The 17,759-nt window shown below is 43.6% G+C and overlaps 1 protein-coding gene and 1 long non-coding RNA gene across 3 annotated transcripts in view; one reads left to right on the top strand and one right to left on the bottom strand.

Moving 5' to 3' along the window:
• Positions 1–2,434, bottom strand: part of LOC115074898 — a 29,311-nt gene extending 26,877 nt beyond the window's left edge. For both annotated transcript variants that reach the window (XR_003852363.1, XR_003852364.1), the window contains exon 1: positions 2,260–2,434. This is a non-coding gene — a long non-coding RNA (uncharacterized LOC115074898). The remainder of the gene's footprint in view (positions 1–2,259) is intronic.
• UNC13C (unc-13 homolog C) overlaps positions 1–17,759 on the top strand; it is a 688,103-nt gene that overhangs the window by 585,523 nt on the left and 84,821 nt on the right. Inside the window, exon 24 of the mRNA XM_029574856.1 lies at positions 15,518–15,606. Within this exon, the coding sequence (XP_029430716.1) occupies positions 15,518–15,606 (89 nt within the window). The remainder of the gene's footprint in view (positions 1–15,517; positions 15,607–17,759) is intronic.

Genomic DNA, 17,759 nt, shown 5'->3' with positions numbered 1-17,759 from the left:
TAGGACTTTTTGGACTTGTTTCCTTGCTTGGTGGAAATGCCTTCTGGTCCCTATAGTCTGACAGTTGACTGAGGTCCTGACTACTGGGCCATTTTTGAAAGGTTGAGATCCCCACAGGTTGCTTGCTCTCTCTCACTTGAAGTTGTTATGGTCTCTATAGGTTGTTATGAGCTCTATATGTGCATCCATTCTGCAGCAAGGGGTATGCAGATTGCTCCAATATGTAATCAACATCCTCTTAAGTCAATGAAGATGTTAATTGTTTTATAAGATCCAGTCAATTTCTGACTGAAGTCTGTACTGAGGATGTTTTCTTGTGTGCTGCATGCTACTTATCTTTTCTTTGTAGTGCCTCGTTAATTAGTCCTGGAGAGATGCCTGAATAGTTTGCATGACTCTGGGCATAATTATCAAATAAAGATGTTTATTTCCCAGTTTCTTGGCTTTAATTAGGTTGATATTTCTCTTCAGATCTGTACTATAAGAGTTAATTTTGGTCCTGGTAACAAGGTATTACAATAGTGGCTTAAGAATAATTTACATTCCTTATTGCTTGCTATGAAGTTGGGCCATGTAAATGTTTTGGGGCACATTTAAATGATGACTTAAATGGGCAAGTCTTTTTGCCTTTTCACTCTTAGGCCCATCCTGGCATGAGCATGCTCAGTGAGTTCTCCTGCCCTGTTTTAGGCATTGGTGAGGTCAGGGGACCCAACTGCATATCCAAAAAAGAATAAGGGTCATACAAATTATAGTGAAACTGATAATGTATTTCATGATTCTGAGTTTTATTTGCGTTTCATTTTGTTTTCCTATTATACGCATGGTCTCAGCCACATTTTACTAATATAGGTGCCGATGTAATACTGTGTAAATCACCGCGTAGCTAACAGCGCTCCTCACATGTAAATTCATGTAGATGAGGCTATTAGCTAATTCCCACGATCCAATAAATTTTCGGCACAATCAGTGTGCCCCTTGCAACGAGGCAAATTTTATGCCAGTCCGGGGCTGGTGTAAAGGTATGCCACACTCAAGGGTGCATTAAAAAAATAAAAATCCTGCTTTCTGTGATTCCTCCTAATAGTATTGGCACGATACTATAGTAGGAGGAACCAAATAAAGCGGTGTTTAGTAAAAATTAAAAAACCAGAAAAGAATTTTGAAAAAAACAATTTTGGATGTCCAGTACACACACAAGATGCATGGTCTAGGCTGTGTGTCTTGTGCTTGTCTATGCTGGTAGAAGGAGAAAACAGATGCTCATAGATTGAGCGTCCATTTTTCCAACCCACTTGATAGCCACCTATCCTGTGTGCCCTATCCAAAGGAGGGGCTAGGGTCGCACATTTTTCCCTAGTGCCTTCTTTTTAGTGTGATCCCTCATTTAAATATTGTATTGCGCACCCAGGAGAGGTGGCTGGGCATGCATTAGGAAACACTACAGGCCTTCAGTACCTGCATGTTAAATCTATTTAACACTTATGGTAAAAATAGTGCAATTTGGTACATAGTCCCCTTTGATTGCTAAAAGTAAAACTGGCGACGTGGATAGGTAGAAATGCACACTTTTCGTTTCTTAGGGGGTAAAAATGGATAAACTGATTTGTGTTCCTCTAATTGTAATTGAAGAGGATTATATCACATTCTCATTATTTTTATTGAAATTCATTGCTATAGTTTGTCTTTATTACATGGTTTAGTTCCTTTTAAATACCATCTGGTGATACTTGCCTTGATTCAATATTATGTATGTTACAGTATCTGCTCTACAGTTGTCTGCTTTAAATATCTGAGATAGCCAAGCCTGCTTTACAGGTGCAAAGTTGGCATCGTAAATCCCTCTGCATTGTCTTTTGATTCCTCTCACTCCTGCTACTTAGCTGTTAGAAGCATGGATACGTTTACACGCAGAGAAGGGAGGTCAATATATATAGTTAGAGTGTGTGTGTATATATAGTTCTCTAATTCCAGTGTTTTTTTTATGTAGTTGTAATTTGTAGAACATTTTTCCTGTTACCTAAAGTACGTCAAAATATATTAATGGCACCTTTCAGAATTAACTACTCTCTATAATGGCAAAAGATAAACGGTGCACAGCGACAGTTTAACAAGCAAACATCATGTAAAACCAACTGGCTTTTAACAATCGTTTATATATATATATATATATATATGTATTCGCACATTCATATATACGTATGTATGTATGTGTGTAAATAGATAGTTGTAAATTACTATGACAGGCAGAAGTTGTACCTTGGTTCCATCATGCTGTTTCTTGCCACCAGAGTTTGAGCAAATTTTAGAAGAATTTCTTTTGTTTTATAATGAGACTTGGAGTTGCATCAGTTTTTCAATTGACTTTTCTCCTGAGCTGCACTGTGAACTCGCAGGGATCGATTCCATAGCAGGTGTACTGGTTTTACAGTTGTTAAACTTCCAGCATTTTGGGTGCCCTTGTTGAGAACAAATCTAGGAGAAACTTTCCTCCTGGCATAATGAACAAACAAACCAAACAATACAGTTCTTCTCAAAAATAGCACATGGATTAGAAGATGCTTTTGCTTTCTGTAATGTATATTCTTTTCTGTAAAAGGGTAAACAGCTTGCTTTTATCATCTAATAAATTGAATCTCACCCCTACAACCTCAATGAGTTGCCATTTTTTTCCCAGTTGAGGTTTGACATTTATAGTATAATTCATTTCACTCTGTAGGCAAAAACTACTAGGGGGCAGGATTTTTTAGTACAAATAATATATCATCGTAACAGGCGACCAAATATACCTTTGCCGGTGCAGTCTGTTACTAGTCTACCTGGGGAAAAGCAAAAGGCAACACTATAAATCTAATGACCAGCATCTCTACAACTTATAGTTGATGGCATGAGTAAAATGCACCTGAAATAAGCGTACTACGATGCGTATCACTTCAACACTGAGATTTATTGCACATCCTTTTCTTTTTCCCTTGCAATCTAATATATTTGCATATTCGGGGCCTCCAATGCATGCAGCTGTATCTTATGCATGATTGTTGTGGATATCCTGAAAACCCGACTGGCTGGGGTGTCACCAGGACCGGTTTGGAAAGCCTGTCATACAGCATCAAAGATTAGGCCTGTGTGGAGGGGAGACAGAAGAGAAATACATTCCCATGACCATATGTGAAAGCAGGACTAAGTTGAAAAACAGAGCTCTAGTCATAAAATTAATTGAGAAAATGCAATAGCACCTCCTGGCCTCTCAGCTATCGGATTCAGCTTCAGGAAAGAAGGTAATGGTAATTGCTTTGCTGGAGCGCCTTTGTGAACTTTACAGGTCAGGTCTTAAAAGACAGATGGAGGAGGGGGGAAATGCTTCCATTTCCCGTATCCTGTTTCCCTTCCCTTCTGCCCCTCCCGCCTCCCAAACTACTAATAGCAAGAATTAACCTAAGAAAGGTTAGTCAGAAGGGTATTTTGCATTACAGTGACCTACAGATTAGTTGGAGTTTGCTGTAAGAACTGAAGCCAGTGGACATCAAAGCAAATCTACTTGACCACTGCAGATTTCTTGCACTTGTCAGTGACTGACACTGTGCATCGTAAAGTGCGCTCATGTAATATGCACTAAAGCAAACACATTGGGATCAGTTCTCTCACATTATGTGATTTTCGGTTATGCTGACCTGTGATGTGAGATGTTGTAAACCAATGTGAAATGCATTTGCTTGGAAACTTAAATGAAGATTGCATTGCGGTATTGCACCATGCCTGATCCCATGAGAGAATCTAGTTTGAAAATAACCCAGCTCTCATGTAATAATCAGTATTCTAGGCTTGGGAAGTAATAAAAAAAATAAAAATAAAAAACCTGCCTAGCTCATATAACCTCTTTTATTAATTACTTGGCCTTATGAGAATGGGATGTGAAGCTGCAGAGGTGAAATTTATTATCTTTTTGTATTTCCCCTCATGACTGACAAACAAGGTAAATTGATTCTGCTGACAGAATGTGTTACCAAACATGCCAAACATTGCATTTCATTTTCTAAACCAAATGGATTTTGTGCAAGCTAGACTTTTACTCAATTCCACTGCGGGAATACATTTTACCAAACATCTCCCGTGATTCTGTGTCAGAATGTATGCTCTTCTGGGGCCTGTCAACCAAGGGCATTTTGTGCAGCTCTTTTCTTCGCTAGGCTGTCAGTGCATGCTGTCAACATATTTTCTTATTGTTTTAGCAAAATACATTCTACCGCACTTTCACTCAAATTATGCTGTGGTTCTCCTCCATTCTTTCTTTACCTCTTCACCATTTTTCCTCTATTCCATACCTGCTAAACCATCTCTGCTCCAACGGACCCTTCTCATCTGTCATTATGCCACAATGTATCCTCTTAGCTGAGCCTTTGAAATAACGTGACTGCTAAAAGTTTAACAAAGCAGGTGTTAAATTTTAGATCTTAGTGAACATGTGTTAAGTAGCAAAAGAAGATGAGCATTCCACACTATTTCCTGGGCACCTGTTTAAAGCCTCATTTGCATATGATATTTCTTTAGCAACATATGGGAATATGCTAATTTTAGCACATACATGCTAACTTCTTCGGGCACCCTGCACCCTAGGGCCTTGGTACAGAGTTCGCTATCTAGCATGCATAGTAAACAGTCTTAACGTGCATGTTAACCTTTATTTAAAAAGATTTATATTCCACTTCATTCAAATGATCGAAGCAGCTTGCAAAATGATGCATACATAATAAAACTGAGAAATACGGATGACAAATGTAGATATGAAAGGCAAAATAAAACTATGACAAATTAATGGATAATAGACCAAGTCATGCTTCTAAGTTGACATTTGAGAATCAAGATTCTGTAGCCTCCAAGGCTTGGCAGAAGAGGTGACTCTTCAATGCTTTCTGAAAAGCTTTAGGAAAAACAACCTCATGAAGTGCTCCTGGCAATGAATTCCACCAGCGGGGACGAGGTCTGAGAAGGCTTGCTCTCTCGTAGTGGTGAGCTGTGCTGCTCTGGGTGATGGAATTTCCAGAAGGTGTTTATTGGCTGAATGTAGGGCTCTAGGTGCTTTATAGATTCGCAGTATGGTGCTGACCCAGGAGGAACAAATCACTGTTTAGTTGCCTCTTAATAAGGGTTGCAACTTTATAGTGGATGTGCCAATATACTGGGAGCCTGTGAAGGGCCTTTGTAGAGGGGTGATGTGATCATGCAGTTTTGTACCTGTTACTAAGAAAGCAGCAGAGTTTTGGACTATCTGCAGTGCCCTGATAGAACAAGCTGGTAACCCAAAATACAAGGTATTGCAGTTGTCCAAACCATTTAGAATAAGGGCTTGGAGTATGAAACACAAATTGGTAGGGATGTGAATCGTGTCCTCGATCGTCTTAACGATCGATTTCGGCTGGGAGGGGGAGGGAATCGTATTGTTGCCGTTTGGGGGGGTAAAATATCGTGAAAAATCGTGAAAAAAATCGAAAAAATCGCAAAACCGGCACATTAAAACCCCCTAAAACCCACCCCCGACCCTTTAAATTAAATCCCCCACCCTCCCGAACCCCCCCCAAATGACTTAAATAACCTGCGGGTCCAGCGGCGGTCCGGAACGGCAGCGGTCCGGAACGGGCCCCTGCTCCTGAATCTTGTTGTCTTCAGCCGGCGCCATTTTCCAAAATGGCGCCGAAAAATGGCGGCGGCCATAGACGAACACGATTGGACGGCAGGAGGTCCTTACGGACCCCCGCTGGACTTTTGGCAAGTCTTGTGGGGGTCAGGAGGCCCCCCACAAGCTGGCCAAAAGTTCCTGGAGGTCCAGCGGGGGTCAGGGAGCGATTTCCCGCCGCGAATCGTTTTCGTACGGAAAATGGCGCCGGCAGGAGATCGACTGCAGGAGGTCGTTCGCGAGGGTTCCGGCGCCTCGCTGAACAGCCTCCTGCAGTCGATCTCCTGCCGGCGCCATTTTCCGTACGAAAATGCATAAATCAGCTGCCTTGCAAATGCATAAATCAGCTGCCTTGCAAATTGCCCTCCCTCCATACAGCTGAACGCTTGCACATTCTTAAAATTTTAAGCATGTACATGCTTTTTAAAATCAGGCCTTATGTGTGCACTTTTCCTTCCCTGATCTAAGCATGCTTCCGGAAATACCTTTACTCAATGAAGCTAAAATACATGTGCTGTAACATAGTAACATAGTAATGATGGCAGAAAAGGACCAAAATGCAGGGCCGGCTTGTCCCAATAGGCAAACTAGGCAGTCACCTAAGGTGCCAGCCATTATGGGGCAGCAAAGAGCAGCCATGTGGGGCCATGAGCAGAGCCTATCCTGCTCGCGGCCGAGAGAAGCAGAGTCTCGAGGGGCCATAAGCGGCGCCTCTGTGTGTGAGTGTGAGTGAGAGGGATTGTGTATGTAAGAGAGAACAATGGTGTTAGGGAGAGAGAGGGAGGGAGACTGTGTAAAAGTGCATGTGTGAATGAGACAAGGAACCTAAGTGTGTGTAAGAGAGAGGGGCCTGTCTGAGTGAATGAGGTTGGTGGCGGAGCCGGGGCCTGGACCAGAGGGGGTGCAAGGCAGAAGGTTCACCTAGGACACCTAATACCCTCACACTGGCCCTGCCAAAATGGTACATCCAGTCTGTCCAGCAAGCATCTTATGGTAATAACTGCCGTGCTATGCAGGTTACCCTCATGTTTCTCTTTTACTGGGTGTTGAGCAGACAGTACTGCTTTATATGCTTTACTTATGGTCTTGGCCATAGAAGCAGTCCTATGCTTTTTCCCTTATCTCTACATATGACAGTATGTTACAATTACATGAGGAATTCCTTTGAAAATTCACCTGTGTGTGTGGATAAAAGTGCACACATCGTGGCTCAGTGGAAGTGCTTATACCCCCACACGTGGTGGGGGATTTTCAAAAAAGACTTTTTACCCAGGTAAGTAACCATTTCCATAGGTAAATGACTTTTGAAAATTGCTGTCCCTTGGACAAGTTTTTCCTGTTTTGCCAGATTTTTCCAAAGCACCTGCTTTTATAATTTCATATTTTTTTTCACTATTTGTACACTTTTTCCCCCTCCCCTAAAAGAGTCCATAAAGAGTTTGGGTGAATTGATCCCTAGATAAATTGGAAACTGAGCTGTAGCAGGAGAAGTTTTGAAATATGCAAATGATTTATAACATAAGGGAGAAGAAGAAGCAGTGCAGTTATTCTGTCGTTTTATGCTTGGGTTACTGAGGTATGGGAAGGGCCAGTGACTTATTAAAAGTGTAGAACTTATGTGTGACCTGACTCTTGATCCCCGGTCCCTTATTTTAATCAGCGTTGCTGAACTTGTGGTTTGAGAGCTACTTGTGCCTCTTCAGGGCCTTTCAATGCACAGTGGCTCTTCTATGCCGCAGAATCTTTTGAACAGCACAGAATGCAATGGAGTGGAAATTTAACATCTGAAATTTGAAAAAGGACATTTATGAATGTAAAGACTTAACTCGCTGGCAAACGGACTCAGTGAGCGACAAGGATTATAGGTCACTGTGCAAAGCCTTTCTTCTCATTAGCAGATTAACACATAGTTTTAGTTAACAAAAATATGAAAATAGAAGTCAAACTAGCTTGCTGCATTCATCATCTCTTCCAATATCTGAACTGATTTACAATGTTTTTACTAGATTTTAATGTTAAAGAATTGCATCGAATTTTTACTGATTGCTCTTTGTGTTCCTTACGTCATTTTCTGTTTCTTTCCCTAAATTCATTTTTTTCGGATGCCTTATTTCCTTGAACGCTAAAACGACTCCTTTTGCTAGAGCTTAGTGCGTCTAGAGACAGGAACTCTCGTTTTAAAGAAATATTTTTTTTCAGGGCTCATTTGCTACCACTTCATGTGAGACTGAAAGCCTTATACAAGCTTTGTACACTGATTCACATTATGACTTCTTCAATGAGTTTACGTCTCTTTAGGCTTCGCTTGAAATATTTCATCACATTCAAATCTACTTAAATGTTTGCACTGTGAGCACGGCATATGCTTTTCTACAAGAACAACATTGGCAAAAGATGCTGATGAGCTAACCCATGGTATTTACAATGGGTTAGCAGCCGTTTACATGCAATTTTCCAAACGATGCTAATGAGCTCATTGGCATTTTAGCAAAAAAAAAAACAAAACCAAACGGTACACCTTTCGAAGGGATGGTATTCCAGGGGCTGGGCGATCCCCATACATTCCTGCCCTGCCAGCACCTGGTTTCAGAATGGCACAGGCTGACGAACTCAGAACTCCTATGCACATGCCAAAGGAACTCCTGAGGTCAGCCGGCACCATTTTGCACCCGGGTGCCAGCAGGACAAGAGCAAGAAGGATCTATCCTGCCCCCCGCAGAACCATAGCTTTTGGCATTGAGGGAGTCTACCCCAAATTGGGAATTTCATAGATTTTGGGGGACTAGTGGGCATTAGGGATGTGAATTGTTTTTGAACGATTAAAATTATCGTCAGATAATTTTAAAATCGTTCTAAATCGTTAGAGTGCACGATACAATACAAATGCCCCCGATTTATAGTCAGGGGCATTTGTATTGTATCGTTAAATAGGGCACGGGAATTATTTGGGGGAGGGCAGGAAAACCGGCACACCAAAACAACCCCTAAACCCACCCCGACCCTTTAAAACTAATTCCTTACCCTCCCCCACCCTCCTGAACCCCCCCCCCCAAAATGTTAAGTTACCTGGTGGTCCAGTGGGGGGGGTCCCGGCACGATCTCCAGCTCTCGGGCCATCGGCGCCATTTTGGCTGCCACTAATTAAAATGGCGCTGATGGCCCGATAAACAAAAAAAAAACCACCCAACCCTTTAAATCGACCCCCCACCCTCCCGACCCTTTTTTTTTTAGGGAGGCCCATGCTGCTAAAAAAAAAAAAAACCCACCCGACCCTTTAAATCGACCCCCCCCCCTCCCGACCCCCCCAAAACCTTTTAAAATTACCTGGTGGTCCAGGGGGGCCTCGGGGAGAGATCCAGGGGGGCCTCGGGGTGAGAGGAGAGATCCAGGGGGGCCTCGGGGAAAGATTTCCCGTTCCCAGGCATCAGCTGTTCTAAAAAAAAATGGCGCCGATGCCCCTTTGCACTTACCATGTGACAGGGTATCCGTGCCATTGGCCGGCCCCTGTCACATGGTAGGAGCACTGGATGGCCGGCGCCATCTTTACTCATCAGCCCTATAGGGTTGTTTTTTTTTAGCGGCGTGGGCCTCCCTAAAAAAAAAAAATTAGCGATGTGAATTGGAATCGGAAACGATTCCAATTCACATATCTTAACGATCAGATTCCCCCCCCACCCCACCCCCCCCCCCCCGCAGCCGATTCTGATCGTTAAGACGATCTGGCACACGATTCACATCTCTAGTGGGCATAGTGGGAAAAGGCCTACAAGGGGCTTGGATTTGCCATTAGGGCTTACAAGAATCTCGGGGATAAAAGGGGGGGGGGGCGGATCACTAGACCAGCATGGAATTTTATTTATCCTTGGGAGGGTGGAGAGGTGCCTCCCATGAGTCTCAAGCCCCTTGGCCAGTCTAAAAAATACTCATAATATTTTATCTAGTGATTAGGGAAGGAATACCAATTCCTCTTTCAAAACTCATAATTCTTAAATATTAATGTAAATAGATGGCCCTGTCTCCTAAAAATAATTGTCCAAATGATATCAGTAGTTAAAAACTTAAGTAACATCTAGCAGGAGCAGCTTTCTATCTAGCCTTCGTTCTAATCCCAATGCCTTTCTGGCAAAATTCCCAGCTTTGTCCCCTTCTTCAGTTCCCCCCCCCCCCCACACACCCCAAAAGTACTCCTTAAGGTAGACACTGAGATGGACTAATGCTACCCCAACATCCTATATCCACACCAGGTTTAGTTGAGTTATGTCCTGTCATTCAGAAGTTAAAAGGGGTTGAGAAGGGAAGAGCCTTGACACTCACAAAGCTTGAAACCGCAGCACACACAGACATCAATGTGATCTGCAAAGCTTGTCTTGGTGTCCATCCAAGGCAAAAAACTGCATTTTATCTATTATACTTTTCAGGGGGAGAGAGGGGATTAATTCTTCCTTCCTCCCATGTTACTTTTGTTAGGAGGAAACTCTTTTGTGGATCTAAAATTATTTATCCTTTAAAATTTTGGTTTCGGTGTCTAGTAGCACCTGAGGACCATTGTGTTAAGGACTTGCTCATGTGTTGTATCTTTGATAAATCAGACCTGGAATATGGCCAGTGTGCTGTTTGCCAGCCCAACCTAAAGCATGATAAGCCCAACCAACAAGTGAGAGGACAGAATCTATCCCTGGAATGAGCAGGCCGTTTCAAATGTCTCCTTTCCACACCCCAGCCCTGATAGAAAATAGGCTGCTGTAGTACTTGCCTTTGAACAGGTCCTGTCTTTTATGGGAATGTGTATCAATAAGCACATGAAACTGCAAACTATTAAGAGGCCAACTTTCCATAGCTCACAGTATAGCTCACTTTTGTATGTGTGCACCTTTTGAAAACTAACTCCAAGTACATGACTGAAAAAATGGCTGCGGCTTTGCACTGCTGTTTCCGAAGGCAGCCAGTAGGGGAGAGGGGAGGCATAAAACACCACATGTACTTTGGGAAATCAAATACGCACCTGCTGCTTTCTTCCCCTGACCTAGCCACATGCCCCGGACACACCTCTTGTTAGTCCAGTTACAAGTACATGTATTATGAAAGTCTATGTGGATTTCTGGCCGCTCTGAGGGGGACCATTTTTGAACAGGGCAATCTACCTCAGTAAATATGTTTGTCTCCCCCGAACATCCACAAACACTAAACAAATGAAAATAAATGGTCTCCTACTGTGCTGTAGGCACAGGCTACATGCTGGTCTACAAGTCACTTTATTCACTTGTAAACTGTAGTGTATAATGCTCTAAATTATATGTAACAACCCCCCACCCCCCTTAGGAAGGGGGGCCACACATTTCAGACCCTTCTGAGCACTGACCCACTCAGTACAGGGTTGAGAGATGTGGATTTATTTCTGTGTATGGGGAAAGGATTTAAATCATAGGGTCACTAACAGCCCAGGATCATTCTCACAGTACACCAGTCCATGCTTAGAAGAGTGTGTTCAAAGCCAAAAAAAAAGGTTTACTGAGAAAAAAATCTAAGTCAAGCAGATAGAAAAATCAAAGGCACAGTCCAAAACAAAATACAGTTCTGCATGTTACCAAAAATTACTTCTGCAAAGTCCTTTTTACATTATATTTTCGATTTATTTCACCTTCCTCCAAGAAGGACTGAGTGGCTTACAACATAATGAAATATGCAAAATACAATAAAATACACAATGCATACAATAAAAATACAGAGCATATTACAAAATATTCCTCAAAATACAATAATCAAGACCTACCCCAAAAGCCCTCTCTAGCCTATCCCAGTCCCCATCCCATCCTCAGAGGAGGTGAGTCATACCAAACCAAACCATACCAAACCCTAAATTATAAAAAAAAAAAAAAAAGAGCTACAAATTGCTGCTTAAGTCACATCACACTTCAAAATGGACTTCCCCAGCACTCATAAAGGCCTTTTAGTCTTTAGACCTCCCCAAGAATGCTACAGAATCTTTCCTAGGTTTCCACAGTTACTAACTGACGGCTGAATTCACCAGGATAAATCTTTTCCTAGGAGCTGGATCTCACTGCACCATCCCATACCACTTGCAGACTCTTGCGTTCGTGCCTGCTTTCACCCTTGCTCCACCCTCTCTACCTGTGTGGCGAATCCCTCCGTGCCTGATGGACGGCTTGATGCCGCGGCGTCTCCATGCCGCTTCTCCCCGGTGTCCCTGGGCCGGCTCAATGCTGCGGATCTGCCATGTTCCTGATGACATAGGGCGCGCGCGCGAGCTCTCTGAAGTATGTACCAGCAAGGGCGCGAACCTCAGGGGCGTCCCCCTGTATTGACGTCATCCGCTTCCAACATAAAAGGTCTTTACTTTTGCTAACAGATCGAGTTAGCAAGGACTCCGACTGGACTAGCTTCGGCTGTCCAAAGACTACTTTGCACCCAAAGGATTGTTTGAGGGATTTCCTTTGGACCCGCTTCACTCTTGAAGCATTGCCTCTCCGGACCTACCAGGGTACCCGCACCTCGGGGGCCTCATTCTCTTTCTCTATTTCAGATTACAGAAGGGAACCGGTACTCGCTCCTCGAGGGCTCATGTTCCTAAACTCTCTGAAGACTCTCCATTGCCTGGAAGCGATCGCTAGAGACGGACATTGTGAGTTATTATTTCAGATTACAGATAGGAACCGGTACTCGCTCCTCGAGGGCCTATGTTCCTGAATACTCTGAAAATTCTCCTTGTCCAGAAGCTATTGCATGTACAGACATTTGTGAGTTACTATTTCAGATGGCATATAGGAACTGGCACTCGCTCCTCGAGGGCCTATGTTCCTGAACACTCTGAAGATTCTCTATTGGCTAGAAGCTATTCCAGATACAGATTATTGTGAGTGACCACCGCACTCTCAGAGCTTTCCCTGGAACCAGGTACTCGCTCCTCAAGGGCCTAACCCTTTCCAGCTACTGAGCTATCTCAAGACCTTATGTGAGTTGTCATCTAGTACTGGCTATTAGAGATGTGAATCGTGTGATCGATCATCTTAACGATCGATTTCGGCTGGGAGGGGGAGGGAATCGGATCGTCGCAGTTTGGGGTTTTTTAAATATCGTGTAAATCGTGTAAATCGAAACCGGCACACTAAAACATCCCTAAAACCCACCCCGACCCTTTAAAATAAATCCCCCACCCTCCCGAACCCCCCCAAAATGCCTTAAATTACCTGAGGTCCAGTGGGGGGGGAGGGTGGGAAAACCGGCACACTAAAACAACCCTAAAACCCACCCCGACCCTTTAAAATAAATCCCCCACCCTCCCGAACCCCCCCCCCCCCCAAAATGCCTTAAATTACCTGGGGTCCAAAGGAAGGGTCCCAGTGTGATCTTTTACTCTCGGACCTCCGTGCGTTGTAGAAATGGTGCCGGCGCCATTTTGTTTTTTTGTCCCCCGACGGCAGGAGCGTAGGAGATCGCTCCCGGACCCCCAGGGACTTTTGGCCAGCTTGGGGGGGCCTCCTGACCCCCACAAGACTTGCCAAAAGTCCAGCGGGGGTCCGGGAACGACTTCCTGCACGCGAATCGTTTTTCCGTACGGAAAATGGCGCTGGCCATACAGCGGGGGTCCTGGAGCGATCTCCTACCGCGAATCGTTTTTCCGTACGGAAAAACGATTCGCGTGCAGGAAGTGCAGAAATGGCGCCGGCGCTACCTTTGACCTGTCATGTGACAGGTCAAAGGTAGCGCCGGCGCCATTTCTACAACGCACGGAGGTCCGAGAGTAAAAGATCACACCGGGACCCTTCCTCTGGACCCCAGGTAATTTAAGGCATTTTGGGGGGGTTCGGGAGGGTGGGGGATTTATTTTAAAGGGTCGGGGTGGGTTTTAGGGTTGTTTTAGTGTGCCGGTTTTCCCGCCCTCCCCCTTCCCCTCCCCCTTCCCCCGATTTATGATTTTTTGACTATAAATCGGGGGAATTGTTATTGTATCGCGGCTCTAACGATTTTTGATGATTTAAAATATATCGGACGATATTTTAAATCGTCAAAAAACGATTCACATCCCTACTGTCTATGTATATCTGCATACCCTGTCTATTCACTATCTACAGTCTCTTTGCAGCTCAGCAACCTGGGAATCGCAGTTCCAGTATCTGAGGGACTTCAGCCCTGCCGGGCATACCAGCTCACTACTGCCACCTCTGGTGGTTATATTACTTATCTAATAAAAGAACTATCTGTGTCTGTCTCCATACTCCAGCCTAGCCAGTGGTCCCTCTCGGGACCTCCTCCTGGGGGTCGCTGTCATCTGCCATCGGCCCAAGGATTCACCTATTTACTTTGTGTCCAGCTGTGCACCATCTCCAGTACTCCGCTGGTACAGATTGTCAACTCTGCAGACTACATCATAACATATTGCCATTCCTTAGCGACCCAGAGGAGGCAGCTCACTACAGACTGCTACTCCTCCCCTTTGGGGAGGGGATTCTATCAGACTGCTATTCTGTCTGCTAGCTCCTCTCATCCGCATAGCAAATCCTACAACAGATTGCTACTCTGCCTATGGAGTGCAACAGATTGCTAACTCCTCCCTTTTTTAGGAGTAACCCGCTAGCAGAACCATAACACAGACCTTCTCCCACAGGTCACTCAGGAGCCCTGAGGCAGAGCGAGGTCCCTATGCTGCCCTTCCCTGGTTTCCCTCTAAGACGCCTCTCCATGATGTACATCTCTCTCCCCCATAGGGGCTCCTGGAGTCATCCTTTATAGAATTACATGAGGGGATGGACCACCCTGTCACTCCTAGGTGGCAATGCTGACTATGAACTTCCCCATCCTTATCCCCCATTCTGAAGAAAGGGGGTCACATATATTAGAATGTTAAAATGGCATGGAATGTATATAAATATGCACAAATAGAGTAATTGCTCTCACTTTGTTTGCCTTTAGCATATGTATATTATTAACCAGTATGTTTGCATTTCTTGCACCATGAGCCTTTCTTCATAGGATTTCCCACTCTTTTAAATAGACCTTCCCTCCCATCCCTCCCACTGTTCCTAGTCTGGGCCTTGCAGCAATGATCCTGAGGCCAGGAGCCCTGCAGGAGGGCTCCTTCTGGAACCCTGTATCATGTGCTCTAAATCTGGACACCAAGTGTCATTCTTAACAAAGACCATGATGCTCTCTTGCCTTCTGCAACATCCCCAGCCCTAGCCAACCTGTGGTATGGAAACGCATTCCAAGAATCAAATGAGACCACCTGCATGGCAGGGCTCAGCTCTGCATGGCAGCTCTCCGCCACCAGCTTGGTCCTATATTGCATTTCTATTACATTTTTTAATTATCTTTTTAACATTTCATGATCAGTGAAAAAAATTCCCCAGTTTCTTTAATAAAAGCGCAGGTTGAGACATACAGTCTGGTCCATGCTATATTATGCTCTTCTTATCTTTCCAGATGGTGGTAAGTGTCATCGCTAAATACCAATTAGGCATGTCCAACTGGTATTTCCAAATTTTTATTAATGCTTTCTGTATGCAGTATTCTGATATACTTTTCAATTGCAATATATAAATACTATACAGTATGCTGTAGATTCTAAAATATTAATAAATGCAATAATACATTGGCTTTGTAGCCTATATTACCGTAATATAATATTAGCACTTAAGCACATAATATGGTGTGGTGTACAGCAGGATTTAATATTAACATGTTAAAATATTTGCATATTTGTGTAGCAAATACAGTAAAAAAAAATTCCATTCTACAGCATTATGCTAAAATGATAGCTACATTAAACATGAATAGTATGATAATAAAAGGTCATTCACATGCTAATCTTGCTATTTTTATTTTATTTAGCTGGATCCTGAAGCTAGTGTCCTTTTAAAAGAACTTCAGGTCAAGTTGAATGGCGTGCTAGATGAATTAAGCTGTACGTTTGGTTCCAGGTAATAAAGTTTTCCAGCTGCATTGATACATACTAACAGAGCACCATAGTCTGCTGCACTCAGATGACATTCATATTTATATATTTCTGGAGCCTCCACCTTGATTTGATGGAGTCTGTTTTTTGGTGGGGACAAGTTCCATACTGTCAGCACTGAGACAAAGTCTGCGCTACCTTTCCCCCGTGGACTTTGCATACAGTTTTCAAAGAGAAAGTACGTGTGCACTTTCATTTTAAATCTTAATTTGATTTTTGTGCGGGTCCTTTTTCCATGGGATTGTTAAAGCCATTTATGATCATGGTTCTTCTCCCCCAGTCTATGTCCCTGGGAACTCTCCTCCCACATGCGGCCAAAAGCATCCTCTTCATGCAGTTTCGTGCACACACTTAGCTGCGTTGAGGAAGGGCAAATTTCATTGGCCAAGTTACACAGATAAATCGCTATGCACCACAGAAATGGCTTTGAAAATTGTCCTTGGGCTGTCTGTATTTACATATGAATTTTTTGATGACAGTACTGAAGGGTTGTCAGATCGTTGTCAGTGGAGAAATTTTCTATTGCTTAACTAGATGAAGATAACCTGCTGCGTGTTCCGTGTAGTTGAAACTATAAGGAAGACTCTTAGTTTAACTTGCATTTCCACTTTGAACATTTTTGATCGAAATTAGCTACTCTGAGTCAAGGTAATATTGGCCCGATTTTAAAAGGGCCGTGTGCATATATTTCAGGGGTTACGCGCCGAAGTGCAGGGCCTTCTGAAATGGGCGGCCTGGGGGGCGTGGTCTGGGAGGGGCAGGGGCAGGCCGGGACAGCGCCATTAGCTGCTGTCCCGGGGAAGCACGCGCCAGCAGCCGGCCGGCGAGCAGAAGATACTTCTGCTCCAGAGGGAACAGTATTAAAATAAAAATGTAGGGGCTAGGTAGGGCTAGGTTAGGGGTTGGAGAGGAGAGGGGAAAAGGTAGGAAGGGTAGGGTTAGGGAACTGGGGAAGGCCTACTCATGTCAACACATATACTTTATAAAAAATCCCCCCTCCCCCATGTGCACAAATCGTGGTCCGCCCACACATGCACACACGGATGTTAAAATCTGGCAAGCATGTGCATGCAGATATCGTATTTTATAACATGTACATGTTGCCGCACGCATGTTATGAAACCGGCATATCCATGTGCGCGAGCAGCTTTGAAAATCAACTTTTATGTGTGTTCTAGGGATGTATGTTTGTTTTAAAATGAAACAGGAGATTTCAGCAAAATTTCTTGTTTCATTTCTTTTCATTTTCTATTTAAAAAAAGAAGACAGTAACAGCCAGCCTCAGGGTCCCCCTTTCCCACCGCAAAAATCATGATCCTAAAATTAAAACAAAGTCCTGCTAGGCCTTAATCTCATCTCCCTCATCTCCCTACTCCCCCAGACCCCCAGCTTATCTGCAATCATAAGTATCTTCATGGATCAGGAGCAATCTCCACGTGCTCTTGCCCTGCCTGTGCTCTGTTTAAAATGGCACCATTTTGATGTGCAGACGTATTTCTGGGCCTGCCCTCAGACATACTCCCATAAATCAAATTGGCAACGGTCTCAGGGCCCACCAGTGCAACTTTGTATAGAGCATCAGCAAGGCAGGAGCATCTGGGGAATCATTCTGCCCCCGAAAACTCTTAAGACTGCAGGTAAGCTGGGCAGGGGGGGCAGAGACCTGGAGAGTATGGAGCGTGGGGAAAAGGCCCAGCGGGACTTTTGTTTTATTTTTCAGAATTGCAATGTTTGCAGCAGGGGAGGGGGGACCCCAGATCTGACTGCCTTTTCTTTTTTTTTTTAAACATGAAATGTTATTTATTTATTTATTTAACTTTTTTTTATATACCGTCGCTCAGGGCCCATCGAAACGGTTCACAACAGTTTAAAATGCAATCTTCCTAGCAACTAATGTACATTATAAAAGCCTAAAATGTGCATATTAACACAACAAACATATTTCCTAGACTAAAATATAAAAGTTCCTGGAGTCATGAAACAAAAATTTAAAAAATATTAAGTGTAACAACCGCCTCTTCTCCCCTCCCCCCAACAAATCAAAATACAAGTAAAATGACAAAAAAAAAACCATCCCTTTATTACTCCTGGCGTGTCTTCTGTGAAACATGCACTATC

The sequence above is a fragment of the Rhinatrema bivittatum genome, chromosome 13, assembly GCF_901001135.1.
Source record: "Rhinatrema bivittatum chromosome 13, aRhiBiv1.1, whole genome shotgun sequence".
Classification (NCBI taxonomy): domain Eukaryota; kingdom Metazoa; phylum Chordata; class Amphibia; order Gymnophiona; family Rhinatrematidae; genus Rhinatrema; species Rhinatrema bivittatum.
This window is presented reverse-complemented; position numbering and strand designations above follow the sequence as displayed.